At 40.3% G+C, this 27,018-nt stretch overlaps 1 protein-coding gene across 1 annotated transcript in view; it reads right to left on the minus strand.

Moving 5' to 3' along the window:
- The window catches only part of Abcb11 (ATP binding cassette subfamily B member 11), a 97,988-nt gene that overhangs the window by 44,243 nt on the left and 26,727 nt on the right, over positions 1 to 27,018 (minus strand). Inside the window, exons 6-17 of the mRNA XM_021182286.2 lie at positions 26,048 to 26,135; positions 24,111 to 24,244; positions 21,620 to 21,791; positions 18,384 to 18,508; positions 14,823 to 14,997; positions 10,597 to 10,710; positions 7,954 to 8,064; positions 5,835 to 5,960; positions 5,001 to 5,204; positions 3,593 to 3,763; positions 2,974 to 3,175; positions 1,008 to 1,077 (exon numbers count right to left, since the gene is read on the minus strand). Of these exons, the coding sequence (XP_021037945.1) occupies positions 1,008 to 1,077; positions 2,974 to 3,175; positions 3,593 to 3,763; positions 5,001 to 5,204; positions 5,835 to 5,960; positions 7,954 to 8,064; positions 10,597 to 10,710; positions 14,823 to 14,997; positions 18,384 to 18,508; positions 21,620 to 21,791; positions 24,111 to 24,244; positions 26,048 to 26,135 (1,692 nt within the window). The remainder of the gene's footprint in view (positions 1 to 1,007; positions 1,078 to 2,973; positions 3,176 to 3,592; positions 3,764 to 5,000; positions 5,205 to 5,834; positions 5,961 to 7,953; positions 8,065 to 10,596; positions 10,711 to 14,822; positions 14,998 to 18,383; positions 18,509 to 21,619; positions 21,792 to 24,110; positions 24,245 to 26,047; positions 26,136 to 27,018) is intronic.

The raw sequence follows: 27,018 nt of genomic DNA on the forward strand, positions 1-27,018 counted from the left end.
TGCAGGATCCTCCGGTAGTACTATGTCCAATTTTCTGAGGAACCACCAGACTGATTTCCAGAGTGGTTGTACCAGCTTGCAATCCCACCAACAATGGAGGAGTGTCCCTCTAATGATGATTTACAGTCTCTCTCTAACAGCACATTCCAAAATATGTTTTGAAAGTGAATATTTATAGATGTAAGCCCAGGAAAACAAATGTCTCATTAGAGGACATCTTCTTTAAAAGCCTAAACATCCATTTTATTCCATCCAGTTAAGAAATGATTTGAATCCAAAGGCATCACTCAGGGAGCAGAAGTGTTTGTAATTAAATTGCCTCTCAGTAAGGATAAAGAACAGAGCTAAGCTGATGAAGATGGCCTTCATATAGGAGTGTTTCAAACTGGGTAAGTTTGGCGGGGAAAGAGTAGGTGCCTGGCAGTTTGCTTGTTTGTAGTTGTTTATGTATTTTTTTTCTCCTGAGACAGGGTCACATTTTAGTCTAAGCTAGCCTTGATTGTGTACTCTTTACTACCTCAGTCTTCCAAGGATACGGATATGCACCACAGTACCAAGTTAACATAGAGAAACATAGCTGGAGAAATGGCTTAGTGAGTAAGAGCCCTGGCTGCTCTCCAGGGTTCAATTCCCAGCATCCACATGGTGGTTCACGACTATCTGTAATCCATTCTCAGGGAATCCAATTCCCACTTCTGGCCTCTGTAGTCACCAGGCATACACATGGTGCACCGAAATATATACAGGCAAAACACCCATACACATACAATTAAAATGAAACCAAATAAAATCTCTATTCTCAGCTCAATATTAGAAGAGTCTTCCAGCATGGCCCTCTCTCAACAGATTGAGAAGACTAAGTTAAACAAATTGACAAACTTAGATCCCAGGACCTGGAGTCTGCCATAGGGTTTCCTTCTTGGACCTGGGATAGTGCCAAAGCACCACACGTGCAGAAGGCTCCTAAAAATATCAACAAACTTCAAACTCACAGAGCTTGTGCTTACCTTAAACTGTCCTGATAGCTGCCTCTGGTAAAGCTCCTCTCAGGTGTGTCCCCTTCGGTTGTATCTTTTCCTATTTAACACATGAGCCATTCCTTACAACACACAATAAGCATGGCCTTATGTACATAGAATAATTTTCTGTTTGCCTAGAAGGTAATTACTGCATTGGATACCCAGACATCTTGTTAACTTATTGCAATAAAATACAATATAGTAAAATAAAATAAAATAAAATAATAAAACTTGAAATTTGTCCAACATATTCTAACAACAACAACAACAAAAACCCAAAATACTCAGTAAGGTCGATTTGTGTGAAATGGGGGCTTCTCTTCTGTTTCCCCAGCCTCATATCTCTCATACCTGATCCTGTTCCCGTTTTCCCCTCCCCTCTCTCACCCAGGTCCCTCCCTCCTTCTTCCCCCTTCTAAGTGTGATTGAAGCATCATCACTTGGACAGCTTGTTACACTTCTTATGGTCTGTGGATTGTATCCCAGGTTTTCTATACTTCTTGGCTAATACCCGCTTATCAGTGAGTACATACCATGTATGTCCTTTTGGGTCTGGGTTAGGAAAGAAGCCCAGAGGTCCAGGAGAATGAATAGAAATACACAGCCTCAGAGGAAGAGGGGTGGAGGGACCCTCTAGAAAGTATCAGAGACCTGGGAGGTGAGAGACCTCAGGACTCAATGAGAATGACCTTAGCTAAAATGCCCAACAATGGGGAGAGGGAACTCGAAGAGTCCTCCTTCAGTAGATAGACAGGGCCTCAAGTGGAAAGACAGCGTTACTAACCCACAGTCAAAATTTCTGACCTAGAATTGTTCCTGTCTAAAAGAACTGCAAGGACAAAAATGGAGAAGAGACTAAAGGAAAGGCAGTCCAATGACCAGCCCAACCTGGGCTCCATCTCATGGGGTGGGGGTGTCACCAAGACCTGACACTATTACTGATGCTATAATGTGCTTACAAATGAGAGCCTGGCACATCTGCCCTCTGAGAGGCCCTACCAGCAGCTGGACTGAGACAGATGAAGATGCCTACACCTAACCATTGGACTGAAGTCTGGGACTTCTATATCATTGAATTAGGGGAAGGATTGAAGAAGCTGAAGGGGAGGGTGACTGCATAGGAAGACCAGCAATCTCAACTAACCTGGTCTCCAGGGAGTTCCCAGAGACTAAGCCACCAACCAGGCAGCATACAAGGGCTAGTCTGAGGCACCCAGCACATATATAGAAGAGGACTGCCTGATCTGGTCTCAGTGGGAGAAGATGTGCTTAATTCCCAAGAGAACTGAGGCCCTAGGGAAGGGACAGGCCTGGTGAAGAGGAAGCACCCTCTCAGAGGTAAGAGGGAGGAAGAATGGGATGAGGAACTGTGGAACAGGGGACCAGGAAGGGGGAGCAACAGCTAGAATGTAAATCAATAAAATAAATAAATAAAATTAATGGAAAACCAGCAAATTTTCAAAACTTCTTAGATTTCATGTATTAAACATATACAATAGTTATGCTTAATGCTGTTCATGAGGTTCCCATGGGAGATGGTGGAGAAAGTCAAAAGTGGTTGATTAATTAGCTCAGTATAAACACTAAGTCTGAAAGTTCAGATGAAAAAAAAGAAGCCATCTCCATTTGAAAATAAGTGCAAAACATTTAGTCATTGTTTAATTCATGCAATAATAATGAGAATCCTTCATATGCCTGACTCATCTAGGCAGCCTGTCCTACTTAAAAAATGGTAGAATTGAAAGCAAAAGACCTTGGATTTAGTTAGCTCTATGACTTGATCAGGTAACTTAGCCTTCTTTGTTTTATTTTTTTTCCTTATCAACTGCATAATGTTTCCTGGGCTTTGTAAGACTAATAAGAATAATGCATATTCACAAACATAAATTGAACCAGCAGCATAAATGTTAATTATTTAGTATAATATACAGGCCAAAGAGAAAGAGGTACTTGCCCTTTATGCCTGTTTCTTTGTGAGTATTATCTTCTTGGCTTTGCAGGGTCACAAGCATGAAGTAGACACCCTTTCTTTCTAACAGTTCTTCATGGGTGCCTCTTTCCACAGCTGTTCCACGCTCAAAGCCAATGATCACATCTGCAGATCTGACTGTTGATAGGCGATGGGCAACTGAGATGATTGTGTGTCCATGTTGGATCTGTAAGAAGACAAGATGTATCTTTAAACAAGACTGCACGACAGAGCCAATGCTAACCTTCATACTATCCCTGAGTCCACAGGAAGTCAGCTTTGGACCCTAGAAATATCCTTACACAGGCTGTGCATATATCAGAAATAGCCAACAGTGTCTTGTAGCCATAAATCATATCACAGATTGACCTTATTGTCATAATTAATCAATAGATTAATAAAATGAGGATAAATTATGTTGCACTTCATATGAATTTTAATTTTATGTTGCATCTTTGGTGAGTAAATCACAACTATGTCCTATTCAACACTAAATAGATGGTAATTGACCAATGTTTTATACATTTTCAGGCTGAATATATTGACCTATTAGTATTACTCCCTTCTCGAAGAGGCTGTAAAAATGAATTGACTCTTCACACACCTTATTCAGTGCTCTCTGTACTTTGGCCTCACTCTCATTGTCCAATGCTGAGGTAGCCATGTCCAGAAGCAGGATCTTGGGTTTCCGTATGAGGGCGCGGGCGATGGCTACCCTTTGCTTCTGCCCACCACTCATCTGGCCTCCTCCTTCTCCAACTAGGGTGTCAAATTGCTAGAAATTGTGAGGAAGACACATTTGATGGCATCAGACAGCGATTCAGTATCCCTTCTAACTTTCTTCTCCAGTGTGAATTTTTATGGGTCCAACTTTTACTGAAAGAAACATCCTTTACTGAAAGAACTAACCAATCAATATTTGTATGTGAGATAATTAATACATTGAACTGTGTGAATGTTCCTTTTTTTTTTTTTTTTAGTTCATGCTGAAATAAAAATGGTTAGCCAAAATGAAAATTGATCGGTCTTAAAAAATCCATCCTAGAGGACCAAGTCACATGTCACACAGTCTTGTCTCTTTTCTCCTGCTGAACACAAAGCAAACACAATGCTAAATCTGTCTTTATGTTGTGAACAAAAAATGAAGCTGCTGTTATACTCCTGCTGTCACAGCAAGTCCTGACTGAGGATAAGCCACAGAACTAAGTCCACACTGAAGTTTAACAATGGAGTGTTAGAAGTCAGATTCTTGACTTTCTCAGTATCAGCCAAGAAGGGCTAAGCTCCTCATCACTGATAAAAAAGCATGGTGCTTAAATTCTACATATAGAATATGTATGGATATGTACCTATATATCTCATGTAGTCCTCATAGAACCCCAGGAGGCAAGTAACCATTATTTGCCTTAGTGGTTGAACAAGGACATTCTGAACCCAAAGGGTTAAACTAGCCTGCCTGAAGCTCATAAAGCTAGAAGGTGGAGATGTTGACTTGATGTTGAGGCAACAATGTCTAAAGCATTATTCTCATTAGCTACTAGGCTATAGCATCCTCATAATGGCAATGCTATTCAAAACAGTGATTTAGAAGATGTGACATTTGAATGAAAATGGCCTCCATAAACTCGTAGGGAGTAGCATTATTTGAAAGGAAATGTGTGTGTCCTTGGAGTGGGCGTGGCTTTATTGGAGGAAGTGTGTTAGTGGGAGGGCAGGCTTTGAGAAGCTCAAGCCAGACCCCAGTGGCTGTCTATCTTCCTGCTGCCTGCAGATATATATATATTTATCAGAGACCTCTACAGCAAAAGGGATATTTTTAAAAGATAGAGTTCCACTTTCATAGATGCTAACCGTATAGACAGTGTATTTTTACATGAAAGGAAAAGCATAGGGCATTTCCAGGCATAAATCTAGAGCATGCCATTAAGAATTTAAGGACTGAAGATTCAAATGAGAAGGACTAATTCTTCCTTTGATGAGTTCTGCACTCCCCTGGACTGTAGGTAGGGTACCTGTGGCAGGGCCATAATGAAGTTGTATGCATTAGCATCCTTGGCAGCTTGGACTATGTCTTCCATTGTTGCATCTTCTCTACCAAAGCGGATGTTTTCTGCGATAGTGGTGGAGAACAGAACTGGCTCCTGTTCCACGATCCCAATTTGATCTCTCAGCCACCGGATGTTAAGAGAACGAATGTCATGGCCATCCAGAGTCACCTAGAGAACAGAAGAGCATCACACAGCTTAGTGTCCTTCAAGATTCAGAATCGTAAAGTTAGGTAACACTTGGTGGCTGGGGAGAATAACCAGAGTCTAAGAATACCATAATAGAAACAATTTCCATGGAACTGTGCCTGTTGTATGAGGATGTCAGTGTGCAATTGAACTGAGTTTCCCTGCACAGAAATTCATTGTAGAAACACGGGTAGTATGAAAGTTACTTGAGTTCTCACTGCTAGCATCAGAATGGGTACATTTTTAATTTCTCAGGAGAGTAACCAGTTGTTCACCAGACTCTGAATATATCTATTGCCTTTTGGCTTGTGTCCAAAATTGTATCAAAGGATACAATAAAAGTAAACAGTAGCCTCTATCTTGTATGTGTACTTTATGGTATATCTTGCTTTGAAATCTGGATCATCAAATAACACTTTGCTGCTCAAAGCAGTTGAAATTACAAACGTGAACAAAAGAAAAAAAGGAAGGAAGGAAGGAAGGAAGGAAGGAAGGAAGGAAGGAAGAAGGAAAATGTTAAATGTTATTACTTTAAAAAAAAAATCAAATTGACACCACCACCACTGGTTTTCCCTTACCCCTCCATGTTAGAAGTTTCTGGAAGATACGCACCATGCCTTCGCAGGGGTCATAGAATCTCTGAATGAGCTGTAGTGCTGTGCTCTTCCCTGACCCACTGGATCCCACGAGAGCCGTCGTTTCCCCTGGCTTAATGACCATGCTGAGGTTATTTAAAATCTGACGAGGGAAGAACATTCTTTAGAAAGTTCATAATGTCACTGTGCACCTAACCAAGCAATGAGGCCATACATAGGGTGCTTCATGAGGACTGGTGTCCTGTATCTATGCCTCCCACATAGGTGCAAATGCGTATGCATATTTACTTATGTCCTGTAGCATTGTCCATATATATATCCATCAACAACAAAAGAAGACTAACTGGAAAGAGGCTTTACCATTAGCATGTTGTTTAATAGCTGTGCCAAACAATAAAAATGATAATGTAATAACACTCGTAAATAAGCAAGGGTCACCTTTAAATTTATACCTCAAAATCTAATTTAAAATACATCTGACATACTAGGATGTCGATCTCAATTAGTTAAATAAGAAGCTCCATAGCCAGGCAGTGGTGGCGCACGCCTTTAATCCCAGCACTTAGGAGGCAGAGGCAGGCGGATTTGTGAGTTCAAGGCCAGCCTGGTCTACAAAGTGAGTTCCACAGGAGTGGATGTTCACAGTCAGCTATTGGATGTATCACAGGGCTCCCAATGGAGAAGCTAGAGAAAGTACCCAAGGAGCTAAAGGGATCTGCAACCCTATTGTTGGAACAACATGATGTACTAACCAGAACCCCGGAGCTCTTGTCTCTAGCTGCATATGTATCGAAAGATGGCCTAGTCGGCCATCACTGGAAAGAGAGGCCCATTGGACTTGCAAACTTTATATGCCCCAATATAGGGGAATGCCAGGGCCAAAAGAATGGGAATGGGTGGGTAGGGAAGTGGGGGGCGCTATGGGGGATTTTTGGGATAGCATTGGAAATGTAATTGAGGAAAATATGTAATAAAAATATTAAAAATCAAAAAAAAAAAAGTGAGTTCCAAGACAGCCAGGACTACACAGAGAAACAAAAAACAAAACAACAAAACAAAACAAAAAACCAAAGAAGCTCCTATAAGTCACAAGTGTAATGATAATTCATGGACAAAGGGTCAGAAATAAACCAATTTGAAGATGATGTGTTTGTGAGTTTATTATTTGGATGTTTGCCTAGTAATGTGTGTGCTGTGTTTCTGGGTCTAAAACTCTGTGAAGGGCATGGTCTAAATGTTAACAGGTTAGCCGGTCGTGGCGGCGCAGGCCTTTAATCCTAGCACTTGGGAGGCAGAGGCAGGCAGATTTCTGAGTTTGAGGCCAGCCTGGTCTACAGAGTGAGTTCCAGGACAGCCAGGGCTACACAGAAAAACCCTGTCTCAAAAAACCAAACCAAACCAAACCAATAAATAAATAAATAAATAAATAAATAAATAAATGTTAGCAGGTAAAGTTAGGATTTAGTATTGTGAGTATAATGGAAATATTACTAATAAAAGGAAACCAGGGATGCTAAGTTCTGGATGAATAATACAAGCAGTATTTCAAAGCCAGTTCATTCAAGATAGCTGATTGGAGATTCCTTTAGAATGGAGTTACCTTTAATGATACTGCCCCATAGGTGCTACAAAACAGTATATTTCCCTCACTGTGAGCCCTGGATGATCACTGAGTCCAAGATGCAAGAGAGCAACAGCACCAGGTTGCTTACCTCTAAGGACTAATGCAAAGCTGCTCATAGCTGCTATCTCTACTGGTCAGACTCCTTCCCTCATTCTGCCCCACCTGTGGTTTCCAAGGAGGTGGTGATTGGAAGCTGTGCTACTTGCTTGTTTTGATTGCCTTACCACATACACAGAATGGCAGGACCTGCCACTCATTTCAACAGAGGACCATATGACTCAGCCCAAGCCTCGTGCCAGACCGCATTCCACCCAGGGAGATTTGCACATTATAATCATCACTAAGAAATGCACTGTGTCCCTAAGCTGGCACAATACCAAAGGACACTTTCAGAGAAACACATTCCTGTCCTCTGTTCCAGAAAACTGAGTCAGCACTTAGAAAAGAGTGTGTGGCTCTGTAGACGAGTTACTCAAGAGTCCAAAACATCAGGCCAAAGGCACACACTCACCTTCACCTCTGGTCGAGAAGGATAATGGAAGGTCACATTGTGGAACTCAATTTCGCCCTTGATTCTATCTAGCTTGTAACCATCTCCTGACATGCAGTCCATGACGGGTTGCTGGAATGCAATATAAAGATATTGTACTTGTGACAGAGCATGACACATGCATGTTGTATCCATCTTGATATTAGTTAACCCACAAAGAAAAACTGGGGCTGGAGAGATATCTCAGTAGTTAAGAGCACTTGCTGCTCCTGCAGAGGACCCCAGTTCAATTCCCAGCTTCCCCATGGTAGTTGATTTACAATCATCCGTAACTTTGTTGCCAAGGCTTCTGATAGCCTCTTTCTCTTTTGACTTCCACACCAAGGATGCATGTAGCGCACATACATACACGCAAGCAAAATACACAAAAAAGTAAAATGAATAAATCTAATAAAAAATTTAAAGCATAACCTTTCTAGGCAAAATATTGCAGAGATGCCTAAGGATAAATCGCTTCAGTATTTCATATTTACAAGAGTGATGTCAGCTACTACTTACTGTTGATGTTGCTGAGTTATTATTATATTACTTTATATTATTATTGAATGTGACTTTTATATAATAGCAGACAGTTTTATTTATTTGATTACTATTATTTGTTAATTATTACCATAAGCTTATAGGTTGCTGATATTCTATAACATTATAAAACCATTGTTTATTGACACATAATATACAATATTAATATGGTTAATATTTATTGTAATGTATTATATTATTGAGATGATAGGAGGCAAAGCACAAAGTGTTTTAATGTACCCTTTACATTTACATGATTGCTATGTTCTAGTTAGACAGGGGGGAACCTCTCAGAGAGTTTCCTGCCCAGGATAATATAGCTGACCAGGTAGGCTGGGGCTAGTAGCACTACATTTGGCAGGCAATGCAGATGATGAATACAATTAAGTGACCACAAAATGATCCATATCACCAACTTCCAACTGTACCCTGACCTGGCTCTGCTGTTACTAATGAGACAGATCTAAAACAACCATTCTGGCTAACCAGATGAGGAAGAGGGCCACCTCTTCCTCTTAGGACACTCCAGGTTCAACTTTGTCCATCGTTCACACTAGTAATAGGAATTCATGACCATAGCCCCATCAGAGGATATACTGGAATCTATTTTCTTCTTCTCAAGTGTTTAATAAAGATAATAAAATAAAATAGAAATGCCTTAATTCTCAGCTGTTTACATGGAAGCTCTGCAGGCATCATTTGATTTGAGACTGGGACAGTCCTAAGAAGAAGGTAACATTAGAAAAGGACAAAGGGGCTCAAAGAGATGCCTCAGTGGTTAAGAGCACTGACTGCTCTTCTAGAGGTCCTGAGTTTAATTCCTAGCAACCACATGGTGGCTCACAACCATCTGTAATGGGATCTGATGCCTACTTCTGGTGTGTGTCTGAAGACAGTGATGGTGCAGTCATATATATATAAAATAAATAAATAAATTTTAAAAAGAAAAGATCAAAGGGCTGGAGAGACGGCTCAGTCATTACTTGCTCTTCAGAGGACTCAAATTCGGTTCCCAGCTCCCACAGTGGGAGGCTCATGGAGTCTAACATTTCTGACCAGCATTCACATGCACAGACAGACAAATAGACCATACACACACACACAATAAAAAACAAAAGTAAAACACATTTCTTTCAAAGGGAAAATATCAACATATTCCAGGTCACGGAACTCACAACACAAAAGAGTTTCTTCAGGTAGATAACAATCTCATTGTAGCCAAACAAAAAACAAAATCAAAATCAAAAACAAAAACACAACAACAACGAGAACAACAAAAGCCACTCATAGTTCAGGTGACACATGGCTCTTGGTTCACAGCATTTTATCAAAGAGAAGAAGGAGCAGAGTCCTATCTTCTCCCTTCTGTTCTTGGTCTGTGGTTACCTTACAGGATTTTCAATGTCTGTTCATAAATTAACCAACACTATCCACCCAGGGATACCAAGGTCCTTTATAAATGTAAAGAGACTTCCTGCTAGAAGAGCATCTCTGCTTGCAGGCATGATCACAAGGCTTTTCCCATCCCTCCAGTCTTTGCCCTGGATGACTTTGTTCATTCCCACTGGACTTTCTTAACTCCTTGAGTGCACCAAGCTCTTTCCCAACCTAAATGTTTCTCAACCAGGAATTCCTTTTTTTTTCTTTTTGGTTCTTATTTCTCAAGTCTCCCATTCTAGCCTGTCATAACACCTTATCCTATTTTATCTTTTAGTGGATTTAGTGCTTTCTGATGTTACCCTTAAATGTTTATTTCTTGCCGTGTGTGGTAGTGCATGCCTTTAATTCTGGCACTCTCTCTCTCTCTCTCTCTCTCTCTCTCTCTCTCTCTCTCTCTCTCNCACACACACACACACACACACACACACACAAAAGCCAGAGGCAGGTGGATCTCAGGGCCAGGTCTATATAGGGAGTACCAGACTAGCCAGGACCACATGGTGAGACCCTGTCTCACCGAAACTGTTTCTTTTTCTTTTTTTTAATGGGCATCTCCCAGTATGACAGCAAGGACATAAAGTGTCCCAGCTATTGGGACCTATCCAAGCACATACCCCATTAACTATTTCTTTTGATTTTACGTACCCTGTCTATTGTTTGGAAAATACTAGAAGCTGCTGAACACCCAGTGGAGAAGATTTCCAAACAAGAAGAGGCATTTCCAATATTCATAGCTGCTATTATGACACAGAGGAAAATCTGGAAAAAAAAACAAAAACAGAAAACAAAAAAACAACCCATAGTTTGCATACATTTTGCAGTTTATAGATAATGACATTTACCATTTGGAGTGTCCTTACAAATTCTCAAGATTTCTCAGAAATATTATTAAAATAAAGTAGTTTAAGGGCTTTTCAGAAATATATAGAAGTTTTTGCTTTGTAAAGAATTTCTCCATAGTTAAACTTTAAAATACCTCATTTACCTTCTACAGAGTGGAAGAACGGAGTGAGCAATGCAAACAGGCAGAGGAGAACAGTTCCTGACTAAGCGTTTTAAAGACCATCCTCTCCAGTGACCTCAGCAAAGCAAGCCTTTCTGGGTCCTAGATCTGAGCTCAGCAAACACATTCTATAAAAGCCCACTAATAAACAGTTCAGGCCATATGGGTTCTGAATCCATGTGTACACAGACCACATGGCACATAAGCAAGTGTAGCAATGTGTAAATAAATGATCATGGCTATGTCTCAGTAAAAGTGTATTTATGAAAAAAAATGGATAAGGAATATATTTGCACCAGTGACTCTTTTACTGAGTCATTGGAGTCTTCAATTGAAAACAGGGGTCAAACCTTGGCTTAGCCTGGCTTTATATAAAGCTATTGCTTCAAGCAATTTTCTCTATGGAGGTTCTTAGAGAAGCCAGGAGTGAGAGAAGACAGACTCATGCTCAATATGACTGGAATCAATGGGACATATCCCAGGCAAGATGGTCTCACCAGAAATCCCACAGCTTTATCCCCGTGCACAGGAAGGTAAGAAGAACACATGGGCCACCCTTCCAGGGAGTTAGGATCTGTATCTCTTACCACATAGACCTGGAGGCAGGAAGGTCGGCTAATGGGACAGTCCTAAGTCACTGAGACCTGAGCTCAAGTCATACTTGATGCCTCTTAGCACATATTAATTAACCTCACAGCTGCTTTTCATTTTTGTAGTAGTAGAATTACAGCACCAATCACAGAATTAAGTAATGCATATTATTTATGGTAATTACATTAAACACCTCGCTCAGTGCCTGATGCCTTATATGCACCGAGAGAATATTGTTTTCTATTACTGCCACTATTCTTTATTATTGAAACCTAAAATGTAAATAAAACCCCAAGATTTCCCCCTCATTCAGTTCCTCTTCATCTTTCCCTAATAGACCAGAAAGCAACTTTTTATCTGTACACAAGTGATACTAATTACAGTAATCTATGTGAGCTGCTTCTCATTACACCCAATGCAGTCATAATAATTTTGTGCACCACAAAATGTGCTAGATTAATTTGATTGTTAATTAGTCTAGTGGCTTAAAACATTGAACTCAACTCAAGAAACTCAAGAATATTCAACTTACATAATTGCTGTGTAGAAATATAACCAAGAAAACACACACACATACATACATACACACACACACACACACACACACACACACACACACACAGGAGAGGGGTCGGGGAGAGATTATCATTAAAGAGAGCCTTAAGAAAGAAGCAGCACTTATCCAGGTAAGGGGTAAGCAGAGTATTATAGCAAGAAGTTGAGAATAAGAGGGTTATAATTGGTTATTAAAACATTAGAGACACATGGTATGCTATGTCTACAACTACTTTAAAACCCACTAAATGACAAACTCCTCAGGAAAGATCTAGTAGGTATGTTCAACCAATGTTGCCAACTTCAAAGTCCATACAATCAAGTTACAGAACCAAGAAGTACCCATCAAAATCTCAATATTTTAAGTAAGTTCTGAAATTGTGTTGGCTCAAGTTCATAGCTTTCTTTGGCTAAATGTGGGTGGCAGGCTGGACACACATGATAGATGGTCTCATAGTTGAATCCCCAGGAAATTTCAAAAAGGAGAACCATAAAACTAGAATCTAGTTGCTATAGTGTTTGAATGAGAATTAACTTGATAGGCTCATATATTTAAATGCTTCCAACAGTTGGTGGAACTGTTTAGGAAGGATTAGGAGGTGTGGTCTTGTTGGAGGAGGTGTGTCACTAGGAGTGGGCTTTGAGGTTTCAAAACCCATGCCATTTCTCCAGTTAATGTGCTCGCGCGCACTCTCTCTCTCTCTCCTTCCCTGATGCTTGAAGAACAAGATGCAATTTCTTTATGCTTTAGTGCCTGACTTTTGTAATGCTCCCTACCATGATAGTCATGGACTCAGTCTCTGAAATTGAAATCCTCCAATAAACTCTGTCTTCTATAAGTTGCCTTAGTCATGCTGCCACTTCATGACTAAGGTGTTATAGTTTGATTTCTTGTTGTGACAAACGCCATGGCCAAAAACAACTTGAAAAGGAAAGAGTTTACTCAGCTTCTAAGCCACAGTCTATTACTGAGGAAAGCTGAGACAGGAATCTCACGATCTGAAGCAGATACCACAGAGGAATTGCTTGTTCTCCATTGGCTTGTTTCCCAGGCTTACTTAGCTTGCTTTCTTCTACAGCCCAGGACCATCTGTCTAGGAATAACATAGTGGGCTATGCCTTCTGATGTCAATTAGCAATCACAACTTTGGATCAAAACCATGCCCTACACACATGCCCACAGGCCAATCTGATGAAGGTAATTTCTCAATCGAGGGTCCTTTTTCAGGTATGTAAAGTTGACAACTGAAGCTATGACACACAGGGACTTTTACTCAGAGCTCTCTGTTGGAATTGTGTATCATTTAATTTTCAATTTACCAATTCACTTCTCCTTTGAACTTTTATTCATAAATCCCTCTTTCTTCTTATAGGCACAGAATTTGCTCAGTGAAAGCATTTCTACAAAGTGAACAGCCAAAGCTAACTTCAGCTACTGATACCCTTGATGGGTAAATGTATACAGCTTTTAAATTATTTTCATTACATTTTTTGTTTGTTTATTAGGGGCTGCTTGCGTGCTGCAATGCAGGGGTGAAGGTGAAAGAAGGACCTGCCTGAATCAGTTACCTCCTCTCTTTTGAGTCTTGGGAATCAAACTCAAGCCAGTGTTCTTGGCAGAAAGAGCTATCTCACCAGCGCCAATGAATGTCTAAAGCTTTTAGAAGCAATTAGATCGATAAGGAGAAAAAACTTCATAGTCAGATCTCAGACCTACAATACTTTAACTTTTCTGGTGTGAAAAATTAAATCTAAGTTGCAGAGACAATTGGTAGGTTGTGATCCCATTAACACTTCCCATACTATCATTCAAAATCTACAGAACACCTGAACATGTGTTATCACGTTCAGTATTTTTAAACAACGTTCAAAGCTATGCCAGATGTCCATCCATCAAAGACAAAGATGACTTAAAATAATCTTGTTGCTTCCTTATCTTGCTCAGAGTGACATGTATTAGTTGATCATTCCCATCGACAATGCACAAGCTCTCCTGGTTCCCCTAGAGCTGGGTTTGTAATAAACAGTGGAGTTTTGAATGATAAAACTCTCATGTAATGAACTCCTGGTACTTTTCATTGTTAAAGCTGGTGCCTTCCCATCAAGAATCTTCAGCTGTAACATTTTATTTTATTTAAAAATCTTCTATGAAGCGATTTCTAGCACCATAGCAAATGAAAAGTGTTGTTGTTGTTGTTGTTTGTCTACTGTGCTTTGGATGGATCTGGCACATAGCAAATGCTGGGTAAATGATTCTTGAGTGAATAACTCAAAGAACACTGCGAATTAAAGTAGCTATAATGTTAGTGGTGTCATAACATCCCACAAATGAATTGTGAAATATGCTTGTATCACCTATTCCGTTGAAGATGTTACATATCTTGCACTATTACTAACTTTGCTTTTATGACCTGTTCACCTTTAGCTGAGGGGTCAATGACTTGCCATTTTCATGGTATAATTTCTTTTGGGATCAGCTGGAGGATCATTAATGTACAGCTGTAAAATCTTTAGTTAATTGGAAATTATTAAGTTGCTGGTCTCATCAGACCACAGGTTCAACTTCTCTTCACTAAAGTGTCCTAGTATCATTGGCCCTGCAGGTGGACTTCAGCAAACTTCTGAGGCGTTCTTGCCTAAGACATTAAAGGTATTAATCCTCTGATGACTTTTCTGACAAGCTAGCAAGAAAGACTATATATAGGAAACAAGAGCAAAGTACCTGGATCAGTGTCCCTGGTGTGTACTCCTCTTCATCCAGGACAAGTCTGGAGCCGTACCAGAAGGCCAGTGCATAACAGAAGAAAATGAGACACCACATGTACCCAGTGAAGAAGCCCATCACCATTCCTTTCCAAATTCCCCAGCGCTGAGCAAACATAAGATTTTTCTCATACCTGTAAACAGAAAAGGGTTGACTCAACACCAGCCAGAGCAGCTCAAGGCCTAACGCTTAAAATGTTGGTGTGAGTGTGAGAGAGAGTGTGTGCCTCTCTCTTTCTCTCTCTCTCTCTCTCTCTCTCTCTCTCTCTCTCTGTGTGTGTGTGTGTGTGTGTGTGTGTGNTCTCTCTCTCTCTCTCTGTGTGTGTGTGTGTGTGTGTGTGTGTGTGAGAGAGAGAGAGAGAGAGAGAGAGAGAGAGAGAGAGTCAGAGTCTGTGGGTATGTCTGTGTGTCTGTCTGTGTGTGTCTGTGTCTGCATTCATGATGAAGAATATCGTTCAGTGATTATCGTCAACCCCTGAAACAAAGCTTCTGAAGTTGGTTGCAGCTTGGATGAGAAACAGTGGGTAACTTTGACTCCAAGAGAAAATAATTTTTTAACAAATGCCTTTGTTTGGGAGCTATTAAAAATTATATTGAAAAGGTTTCTTTGGAAAATATATCATTTTTTTTTTATCAGAAAGTAAGGCTATTATCTCCAAACCAACAGATTAAACTAGTCAGCATGGTGAATCCCAGGCCAGTGAAGACCACATAATGAGACTGTGTGTCAAAACCAACCAACCAACCAACCAACCAACCAAAAAGCTCAAAAAATATTAACTAAATTACAAAAATAAATACATTTTTCTTTCTCTCTTTCTCTTCCTCCCTCTTTCTTTCTTTCTTTCTTTCTTTCTTTCTTTCTTTCTTTCTTTCTTTCTTTCTTTCTTTCTCTCTTTCTCTCTTCCTTCCTTCCTTCCTTCCTTCCTTCCTTCCTTCCTTCCTTCCTTCCTTCCTCCCGAAACAGGGTTTCTCTGTGTAGCCTTGGATGTCCTGAAACTTGTATAGACAAGGCTGGCCTCAAACTCATGAGGCTTGCCTACCTCTGTCTCCCAAGTACTGGAATTAAAGGTGTGCACCACCACTGCCCTAATATAAAATCATATTTTTGACAACTGTATCATTTTGCAAATTAAGTTTTTACTTTATTAAAAATTAGCCTCTAGAATGATTTATCATAATTTACTGATGTTAAATTCTGTTTGCTTAAATGAAAAATTATAAAAGTTATTAAGGGCATTTAACAGCACAATAGCTTCACAATTCAATTAAATGTTCAATTTAAAATGTTCGATTAAAGAAATGTTATGGAGCTGGCAAGATGACCCAGTGAGTAAAGCCACCAAGTCCAAGGACTCAAGTCTGACCTCCAGGTCCCACATAGCGGAAGAGGAGATCTGACTCCTGCAAGCTGTCCTCTGATCTTCACACTCCGGTTTTGAGCACACAACCCTCCCTTCTTCCCCATAAAATATAATTTAAAAATTTTTAAACCTTGGAATTGCATTTGGATCAGGTTATCCTTCCTTCCTTCCTTCCTTCCTTCCTTCCTTTCCTTTCCTTTTTCGTTTTCTTTCTTTCTTATTTTATTTTTTTGCCACACTGTATGAACAACTAATTTTAATAGATGCCTCAGTTCCCTTTGTGCTGGGACGACAGACATGAGTCAGGCTCCTTTAGTCTTTGAAACTGTAAATTAAATTATTTTTTTTTTACTAATAAATAAAAACAAAGCATCACATATATGTATATATATATATTTATATATATGTATAGATGGAATAAAATGTGATGCTTTGATGCATGTACATATTGTATAATGTTTAAATCAGGAGAGAAGGTGGGTGGATAGATAGATAGATAGATAGATAGCCTCAATAATTTATCAACTGGGTATGGGAGCAAACCAGTGATTCTAGACCTAGGGAGTCAGAGGTGGGAAGATTCCAAGTTTAAGGACAGCCATGGCTACATAGCAAGTCAAAGTCAGGCTGGGCTACCTAGTGAAAAAACAAGAAACAAAAGACAAACTTTAAAAATTCGTCTTTGCTTTTTGAATAACGCAGTACATTGCTACTTATAGTTGTACTGTGTTTCAGCACATCAGAACTTTCTCCTGACTGACCATAACTTCAAATCCTTTGGTCACCCTTTCTCTGCCCATCTCTCCTTGCTGCTCTGTGAATGAATGTAGCCATCATTCTACTCTTAACATCTATGTTATCAACATTTGTAGATTCCTCATATGTAAGTGCAATTGTGTAGATCTTTCTAAGCCTGCCTTATTCATTCGACTATGCACATTGTCACAAACAATGAAATGTTGTTCCTTTTGTGATCAAATTGTATCATTGATCAATTAATAGACACTAATGTCACCTCTATTCCTTAGCTCTTATGAACAGCACTACAGCAGACACAAAAGTGCACATGCCTATTACACAGACTGGTTTCATTTCCTTTGGGTATGTTCCCAGGAGTGGGATTATAGAATCACATGATTATTCTCATTTTAATTTGTTGAGGAACTTCCTTGCTATTTTACATAATAGATCTAATCATTTGCATGTCTACCAATAGTGTGCAAGGGCTCCTCCGTATCCTCGTTGGATATGTTAGCCATTTTGCCAACAACCATTCTTACTAGGGTGAGTTAGTATTGCATGCTGGCTTTGAACTGCATTTCCCTGGTGACTAGTCACCGTGATGAAGCAGTTTTAATAAAGACTTGACTATTTGTGTGTCTTCCTTTGAAAATTGTCTACTTAACCCTATTGCTCCTTTTCAAGTTGGATTAATCATTATCTTACTAGTGAGCTTTTAAAAGTTCCTTCCATATTTTCTATAGCTATCCCTTGTCAGATGCGTCGTTTGCATATAGCTTCTCTCTTTCTGATGGCTGTCTTTTCTGTGAGCTGCTGCTGTTGTACCTGGGAGCTTTGTAACGTGATGCAGTATCATTTGTTTATTTTTGCTGAGCTTTTCATGTCTGATGCATTTCTGTGCTGTCTGTGCAGTCTGATGTCTGTTAACCATGTAGACATGCTTACTAAGCTCAGTAGATTGTCTTTAACGGCAGAAAATGCTGCTGAAGGTTGACATGAGGTATAATATGTTCGCTTTTATATCATCAGTGTTGAAACAAGTTTCTTGCCTATTTGGCTCTCTAGAACTCATCTTCAGAAGCATACTGTATTGCACATGGGAGCTCATACCTTTCAGTCTAGTACTCCGGTGACTGAGGCAGAAGACCATGAGATCAAGACCGCCATGGTCTATACAGCAAGATCCACAAGGGAAACCGAAACCCCAAAACACTGCTCTAGGCCTTCTGTAACACTCTGTCCATCAACATTTGCCAACCCACCTCTTAAACAAATGCCCCCGACCCCTCCTGTTGCTCTAAATGACAGTGGATCTGCCACTTTGTACAAAATGAAAAAAAAAAAAAAAAAAAGGGCAGGGAACTGTATTGCTTCATGAAATTCAGGAAAGCCACAGACATTCAAAAATAACCAACCTTTCCACCTCTTTATTCTCACCACCAAAAGCAGCCACTGTTCGAATAGATGAGAGGACTTCATCGGCAATAGACCCAGCTTTAGCATAAGCCTTCAACTCAAGCTCCGTGAACTTGGCCACACTCTAAAATCCGAAGAAATAAAAAGGAAGTTGGCCTGTCAGTCAGTGATTCATCTAACAAAATGAACAGGTGGTGTGGTTTAACAAAACACTAGGTGTTTCATTGTAACAAAAGAGAGAAAAAGCTGGTTCAAGATGGGTGCTTGGATTGGGGTATGTTGAAATGAGATTAAAGTCTGTCTCAATGAAAATGTTCCCATAGAGTTAAGTACTCTCACGTCTGGGAATACTAATGTTTCAGCTGTTGTGCTAATGGTGTCCCTAAGTCAAACTATGATATATCCCTTCACAATTGGAAAGAAACCATTGCAGAATTTACAAACATCAGAAAAAAGGACTGGAGGCCTATGTAAGCATATGGTTGGCTAGAGTAGAGAGGGAGAGCAAGGACCAGGATACACAGACACAGCATTGCAAAGGGAATTCCGAAGGAGAAGGCATCGGGTGAATATTTTGACTCAAACATAAGGGGTTTACGACCTTTTTAATGTTTACAAAAGAAAAAAAAGGCAACTGTGTTCAGCAATTTTTCAAAAGTCACCTTTCTAAAACTGAGTTTGGACTGAGTCCTAGTCAAAAGTAGCTGGACATGGCGACATATGCCTGCAATCACAGCATGTGCCAGGGAAACAAGGATTCTGGGGTAGCCCCAGCTACATGAGAGCATAGTCAGTCTGAGATAGATGAGAGCCCATCAGAACCAAAGCCAACCAGCCAACAACAATAAGAAGGAAGGGAGGAAGTTAATATCATGGAAACGCACTTAGCACAGAAATCTAAGACACATGTAGTACTCAGATGATAAGAGTGTATATTCTAAGAGGGTTTAATTTTTCTAGACCTTTAGCAGAACTGTAACTAGCAAAATATTAGACAGAGTTTATAAATACAAAATAAATGAAAATAGCTTCAACAATATATTTATTATTTGTTCAGTCTAAATTTCATAAAATCTGTAAATTAAAAAGCTGGTTTCCCCAACACCACTATTCATGTTCAAGTTTGATGGATGGCATTGCAGCTTTTATTACTTCTCTATCTAATTTATTCCTGAAACATACAAATTTTTGCACAGTAATAAAAATACTAAAGAGTTATGAGTGACATTACCTTTACTGAGAGCCACATTTCTTAATAATAGGACACATTCAGCCAGGTGATAGTGATACACACCCTTAATCCCAGAACTTGAGAGGCAGAGGCAGGTGGATCTCAGTGAGGTGGAGGCCAGCCTGATCTACAGAGTGAGTTTCAGGACAGCCGGGCTACACAGAAAAACTCTGTCTTGAAAATCAAAACAAAAACACATTGGGAGTTTAAGAAACTAATATTTTGTAATACTTGATAATTATTCATGTTTCTCATATTAAAGAGGAAGATGTGACAAAACCATACAAAACCCACAGCTGCTGTTACTGTGTCATATATTGCTCCTCACTGCAGTGTGTGTGTGTGTGTGTGTGTGCGTCCTGTCTTTGATTTACACGAAACAAAGTTGCTGGTATCATTTTACAGGGATAGCCAAGCATAGACACAGATACAAAGGGAATTAAGTGCCGAGCTAGAACATTCCAAATGAGGAGGCTAGGCTCTTAGGCACTTTGGTGACACAAGAAACTGTACTGTGTCTGGCTCAATCCAAGTTTAGACACTTGTTCCACCTCCATGGTGTGAAAACACAGTGATGATCCATGAGCATATGTGTATCAATTTAATTCAGGGACCCATGAGTATATGTGTATTATTTCATTGCAGATTTGAAGAAAAATTAAGGGTGAGTATAGAAAGAAAAATAAACACTGAACAAAATTTTTCTGAGTCCCTCAGGGTCTTCAGTGGAATTTGAGGTTCTCTGGAGCAAGGCAGGACAGCAGTCTGTCGGAAAGCCAGTTCTAAAGCTTGCATAGTCGTGTGGATTTTTTAAAAAGTACTATAATATCTCTTTAACAATAGATTTTTGTGCCAGATGCTGTACTTAATGTAGAACCTGGCCATCACCCCCAAGTTATCCCACGATTTATGCTGTTACCCCTGTATTGAAGACAACAGTACTGAGGTTCTGAAGGGGTGCACATGTTGCTCTTCAGTGATACACACTTGTTAGCGGTCAGGTCAGGTGGTTTTGTGACAGGAGCTCTAAAGGGGTACATGTGTTGCTCTTTAGTGATACACACTTGTTAGAGGGAGCTCCTTGCTACTGTTACTCTTAGCCCTTTCCTGTATTGCCTGGAAAGTGTTTAAGTGTGATGATCGGTTGCTGCATGGATAGCTTACTGGAAACCATCACTGTGGTGATTATTAGCTGCTGTTCAATGATAACTAAGTATTGCTCACATGTTTCCTTTGCATTCTATTAATAGTAAGCCTTCAGCCAGCCTTACACCATGACCTGTGGTGGACAGATTAAAAAAATATATGTTCTAAAGAAAAAAATAATAATACTTTCTGCAAGCAAGGGAGACATTTCACTGCAGTGATCCCCAAATTCCTATTTCTACACTTGGGCCTGGCCTGAGTAACTGAGGTAACGGATAGATATTAACAGAGAAGACGCTCTGACTGGACCTACAGATCTTTCCCAGAAACTGGACTGGAGATGCAGCTGCAAAGCAAGAAACCTTTTTGGAGTACTCAATGCTGGTCTGACTGAATTTGTGCCATCTTAAACATTAGAGTATAGGGGGCATAGGGTCTGCTGGAGAGTGGGTGGGGACCAGGCATCAGGTTCCCTTGAACTGCTAGATAGCTCCTTTTGCTTCTCTGAGCTCCATTTATTGACTCTTATTGATGTTAGCACGTTCCTTCTTTTTAAGAATTAGAGATAGTGAGTGTGAAACCCCTGGCAAAATAGAAAATCCAAAATCCATACAGTAGAAATTCTGTCCTCCAAATAACATTTACCTTACTAAAACATCGTTAATGCACATGCTGTGGGTCATTATTTAATACTGAGGAGTAACCAAGCATTAGAAATCAATACAGTGATCATCACATTGACTATACTTGTTGAAGGCATCCACGAATCATGTTTTGGCCTTTTGGTGTAAATGTACATCTTTTCATGAAGCGAAGTTAAAAAACAAAACAAAACAAAACAAAACAAAGCATTCTTACCAGACCTATGACGGCTGCCCCAATCCCAATGAGAGGGCTGACAGCGAGAATCACCAAGGTTAATTTCCAACCCCTGTAGAACCCTAAAAGGAGCCCAGACAAAGCTGTCGACAGGCGCTGAAGGAAAAAGGCCATCTGGTCGGCAATGGCTTCATCGATTTTATTAATATCACTAGAAATAAGAGAGGTGTAGATCAATACGACTGGATTCTGTCAGTTCACTTTCTCTTTCTCATATGCTGCTGTTCTACTGTCATTCCTTAGTGAGAAGTGAGAACTCTGTCTCGCACCTTCCAGAATTCCTCACGCCTTATAGTCAGTCAGCTGTGTGCATCTCAACTCTGCACACTGATGTGGATTCCAAACCTCTGGATCATTCCCAGGAAAAACTTATATCACCTCATTACATAGCCATAGCAAAGAAATTAACTTGTATGTGTCTGTCTGTCTGTCTGTCTGTCTACCTGTCTATCTATATATCTTTCTCTGTATCTGTCTGATCTCTCTGTCTTTCTGCCTCTGTGTGTGTGTGTGTGTCTGTCTGTCTATATTTATCATATTCTATTTATAGGCAGTAGAGAGAGACTGGTGGCATAGAACACAGACTCTGGGACCACACTCTGAATTTGAATACAAGCTCTTCTTGGGAAAATTATTCAAGTTTCTGTGTATCGGTTTTCTCAAATATAAAAAGATGATAATAGCAGGTCCTGCCTTACAGTTCAGTAATTCTATGCAAGCATATATAACAGTACCTAGTGTAACGAGCACCAATTTTTGCTACTTTGGCTCACTTCTTCACTTGCTAATTTTATGCCTCCTGCCAGAAGCAAGGTGCTCCGGAGCGTCAGAGCAGGGATGGAGAGTATTGTGGAATAGTGATTGAATATAATCGCATAAACCTGAGAGAATTGCCTTAACTTCTTGTCTGGATGGAGCAAATAGGTTGGTATTTAATAGCAAGAAGGAACTCAAGACATCACCCAGAGGTTAACCATTGTGTTCTAGTGGGGTTAAGCATCTGTTGATAGTCACAGAGAGTGGAGGGAAAGCAACTACTGGGCTCGAGACACCCAAACTTTCACTCTGACATCACTGGCAGACGGCATAAGCATGAGTTCTTGGCCTCTTATTCAAAGAACTAAAAATAGTGGTTCACATGGAATTGCAAAAGAAGCAAGATAGCTTTGTTCAAACTGAAGTGATAGCACAGGTTATAGACTGTACAGGTCATATAGTATTCAGGGGCCCCATGCCTCATGTCCTGAGATCTGACTTCTGTGTGCTCTAAAGAAAAGAAGGGTTGGCTACTAACGGGGAAATAGTTTGGATGGTATTTTTATTGATAGATTTTTGACACTATTTATTCTTTCCCACTAGACATGTCTCTTTCTATAATGCATCTGACTTTAATCATATGCATGGCCAGTTATTCATAAGCATAAGATGGTAGATAGAGGATCTTCCCTAAAGTTTGCCCAAGGACACAGTTTTGATTTACTGAGCAGATTCTCAAAGGCGCTTCAGGCCCTTCTATTCTTTATACACAGACTTTTGGTAGAAACTGTCCAAATATGATGGTTGTTAAGGTAGGAGAAACGTCTCAATTGTACAGAGATCTATAAGTGTAGTCGATACAGGAGGGAGTCTGGAGTTGTTAGGAATATTGTTTAGCGGTAGAGGGATGTGTGTTTGTGTGTGTCCTGAAAGCAAAGAAGTTAGGCTGCCAGGTACATTGTTGTACGAGGAAGGCTATGTATATCCCAAACCTAACAGAGTCTCAAGTTACCAAGCGTTCCTGAGGCTTGCCTCCCTCATATCCTTCACAGTATACTTACAGACTTTTGCAGGGCTTCAAGTTCAGTTCAGGAGGGTCCAACTACTTTAAGCTGTCTTTAAGTCTATTGTTTGCATAGTTTTTGTTTGTTTGTTTTTAACTTTCTCAAGCTACTTTTAGGATTTATTTGGGGGTTTCTTTCTGTGCCTCCATAGACATAGCAAAAGAATGGCTTCTATGTGTGTTTTCCCCATGTGTGTTGTCTTATCCGTCTCTCAGTTTTACTGTATGTCAAATAACATCATATCTCTACACCCTCCCCTGTAATAAGTCACACCTAACATTTGGACCAATGTTCTATACACAAATTCTAGTCCCCTGTTATTTCTTAGGAACTATAGTTTAAGCTAATATCTATGAAAATGCCATGCCTCTGAAAGTCTAATTTATTTTTATTTATAAAACCAAGGTGTTATGTGACCCAGGCTGGCCTTGAATACCCTGTCTAGTCAACACTGGCCTCGAAATTCTGATCATCCTGCCTCCACCTCCCACCTACTGCACAGCCATGGGCAGTCATGCTTGCCAATCTACGAGACAGAGCAAATCAAAACGAAACTGAAAATGTTATCAAATTGTTACTTAACATAACCATGAGGGGTTCTTTTCTCAATCTAAATAATATATTATAACCTAGTAGCACTTGCTACTTACTCAGAGAATCTTGAATTCAGCTCTCCCACGGAAGTGCAGTCAAACCATCCGATTTCCATTCTCATTATTCTCCGAAAGTAAATTTTCCTCATTTTCCTTATCTGACGAGCCCCAGTGATTACCCACAACCTTATCTGGAAACAAACAAAGGTGTGTTTAGCACTGTAGCACTAAACAGGTTAAACAGATTTGTCTATACTTTCTCCTATTTCTGAAAAATCACACTTCCCGTGGTTACGGTTGGGACTAGCTGAAAAGAAGAGCGTTGACAAAGTGCCTCTCTTGGGCACTAGGGTATGAGCTCTGATACCACTGCTAATGGGGAGGCAAGATGACATTTGTGGGGATGGCAAGGATCCAGCTTTAACTCTAATTCTGGCAGGAGGACAGGCTGCTGTCTTTGCATTTGACCTATTGGGCTTCACTGTCTCCATCAACTGAAACAAATTCACAACGCCCGCACTAGAAAATGGATGATCTACATTCATTCACTTTGCATAACCCTTCTCAGCTTTCTCCTTCTGTGTATACACCTCTAGGTATCCATGCACAGTGTTCAAGAAATGATTTGATCAGGCTCTGGCAGTACCTCTCAGGGGACAGCTATACCAGGCTCCTATCAGCAAGTGCTTCTTGACATCAACAATAGCCACTGGATCCAGATGTGATGGATCCCTAGGTGGGGCAGTCTCTTTCATTAAGTCTCTGCTCCACTCTTTGTCCCTGCATTTCTTTTTGACAGGAGGAATTCTGGATTATTATTTTTGAGGTGGGTGAGTGGCCCCATCCCTCAACTGGGGGCCATGCCTATCCACTGGATATGGTCTCTACAGGTTCTATCTCCCCTTTGTTGTGTATTTCGGTTAATGTTCTCCCTGTTGGGTCCTGGAAACCTCTTGGGTCTCTGACTCTGAAACTTTCTAGTGGCTAACGCCAATTCAGATGCGGACATACGTGGCCAAACATTGGACAGAGCTTGAACCCATGGCTCCAGCTGGATATGTAGCAGAAAATGGCCTTATCAGGCATCAATGGGAGGGGAGCCCCTTGATCCTGTGGAGGCTCAATGACCCAGCATAGGGGAATGCTAGAGCACTGAGGCAGGAGTGGATGGGTAGGTGGGGGAGCACCCTTATAGAGGCAGGGGGAGGGGAGGGGATAGAGGGTTTGTGGAGGGGAAACTGGGAAGGGGAATAACATTTAAAATGTAAATAAATAAAATAACCAATAAAAAAGAAAAATTATGTGGGGACAATTTAAGCCAAAAGTCATGATCCAAGCAGGGGATCTCATTTGCTGATGGATTTCCACTAATTAAAAAAAAAAAAAAGGCATCATGAAAATGGAAGCCAGAATAAAAGAAGGGTCAGTTTCTCTTTAAAACTAATGCTGTCTGTACTCATAGGATAAGTGAGATGGAGTGATCATTTCTTTTTTCTGTGGAAGATAACAAAATGTGGAATATTTCTCTTAGTTAATAAAATTTTTATTACCTAAGACTAGAAAAAATGAGATTCAAAATTACAGAATTTGGACTAGAAGGACACTTGGTTAGATTTCAGCAAAGAAAGAGAAAAAAATGTTAGGAAAATAGATTTTGCTTTCTTGATCTCTCCTCAAAGTCTGGTTCTCTCCATAATCCTCAGCTCCAGCCTACAGACACTAACTACTTCACTGAGAAGAGCGAGGCAGATGGGGGAGGTCAGACAGGCAGCAACTTAGCAGGAAATGTCTACCCCTCCCTTTCCCACTCTCACCCCTGGTGGTTGCACATGCCCACTTTGCCAGCCTGCACACCCTGTTATCTGCACAATGACTGCTCAGCTGTCAGAACCTTCCCCACTCTCTCAGAGCCTTCATATGCAGAACTGAGTATTTCATCGTGGTGTCTACAAAGCCAGATGTCTGTCTGTTACTAGAACGGAGGTGCTACTAACTTGAAAGTATCCTAGGATAAGGACAGCCACACCGACTCCTGCGTAGATGCCAGAAAATTTGATGACTTCGCTGTTAATGTCCACCAACCTTAAAAAGAAGGAAAAGTACTGAGATTTGCAAGTAGGATCCAGATATCAAAGGTTGTATTAGTAGGTTTAGAGGGCTTTGAAATAAACTTGCTATACATTTCTATTAAATATTCACATGGAGAGAAAAGTTTTAACAAGCCAGGTGTGCTGTCTGGAAAGACAATTCTAGAAAGAAGTAAGCTGTCAATCAAGAGCTTACCATTGGGAAGGCAAACCAGATTTTCACCTTCTCCATCCCAGAATGGCATTTTAAAAACGTGTTTGTCATATTCTTACTGGGGGAGATGGCCCTTCCCCATTAGCCCTAGCTTTCTGCCGGTTACATCCCTTAAAGTTTTTCTTACTAGGGTTAATTCACAAGTTGAAAGAAATACTTGCAGGGGAATCCTAAGACGTCCCCTTCCCTTCCTCAGAGTTGTTGTGCTGTGACATAGGGACTTGGCTTGGTGAACCAGGAAAGGGGTGGGGAAGTGGGGGAGATACTCTAAAACTGCTTTCAGGAAATAAGGGACTTTTGTAGTTAGAGAAATAGCAAGTTTTTTTTTTTATGGCAATGCTGGTCTAAATGACAGGGATCCCGTTTATTTAGGAAAGGAAAGAAGATGAAAGAGGAAAAGTTCTTTTTAGTGAGCATGCACTCATACTGCATGATTTATGGGGTCTACCTTCCTCTGATAACCCGAGCTTCTCTTTCATAGAAAGGACCATTTCGACTTTTGTGGGTTGTGCTTCACATTTCAAGTATAGAATCTCAGGGTTTGGCCTAGAACATAAAAGTGATCTCATATACAGCCATAAAAATTAATAGCTTTCACAAGCCTCTTCCGGTCAGAAAAGCACCGGGGTAGCGAGGGCGCAGGGTCGGCTGACACTCGCCAGCT

The sequence above is a fragment of the Mus caroli genome, chromosome 2 (assembly GCF_900094665.2).
Source record: "Mus caroli chromosome 2, CAROLI_EIJ_v1.1, whole genome shotgun sequence".
Classification (NCBI taxonomy): domain Eukaryota; kingdom Metazoa; phylum Chordata; class Mammalia; order Rodentia; family Muridae; genus Mus; species Mus caroli.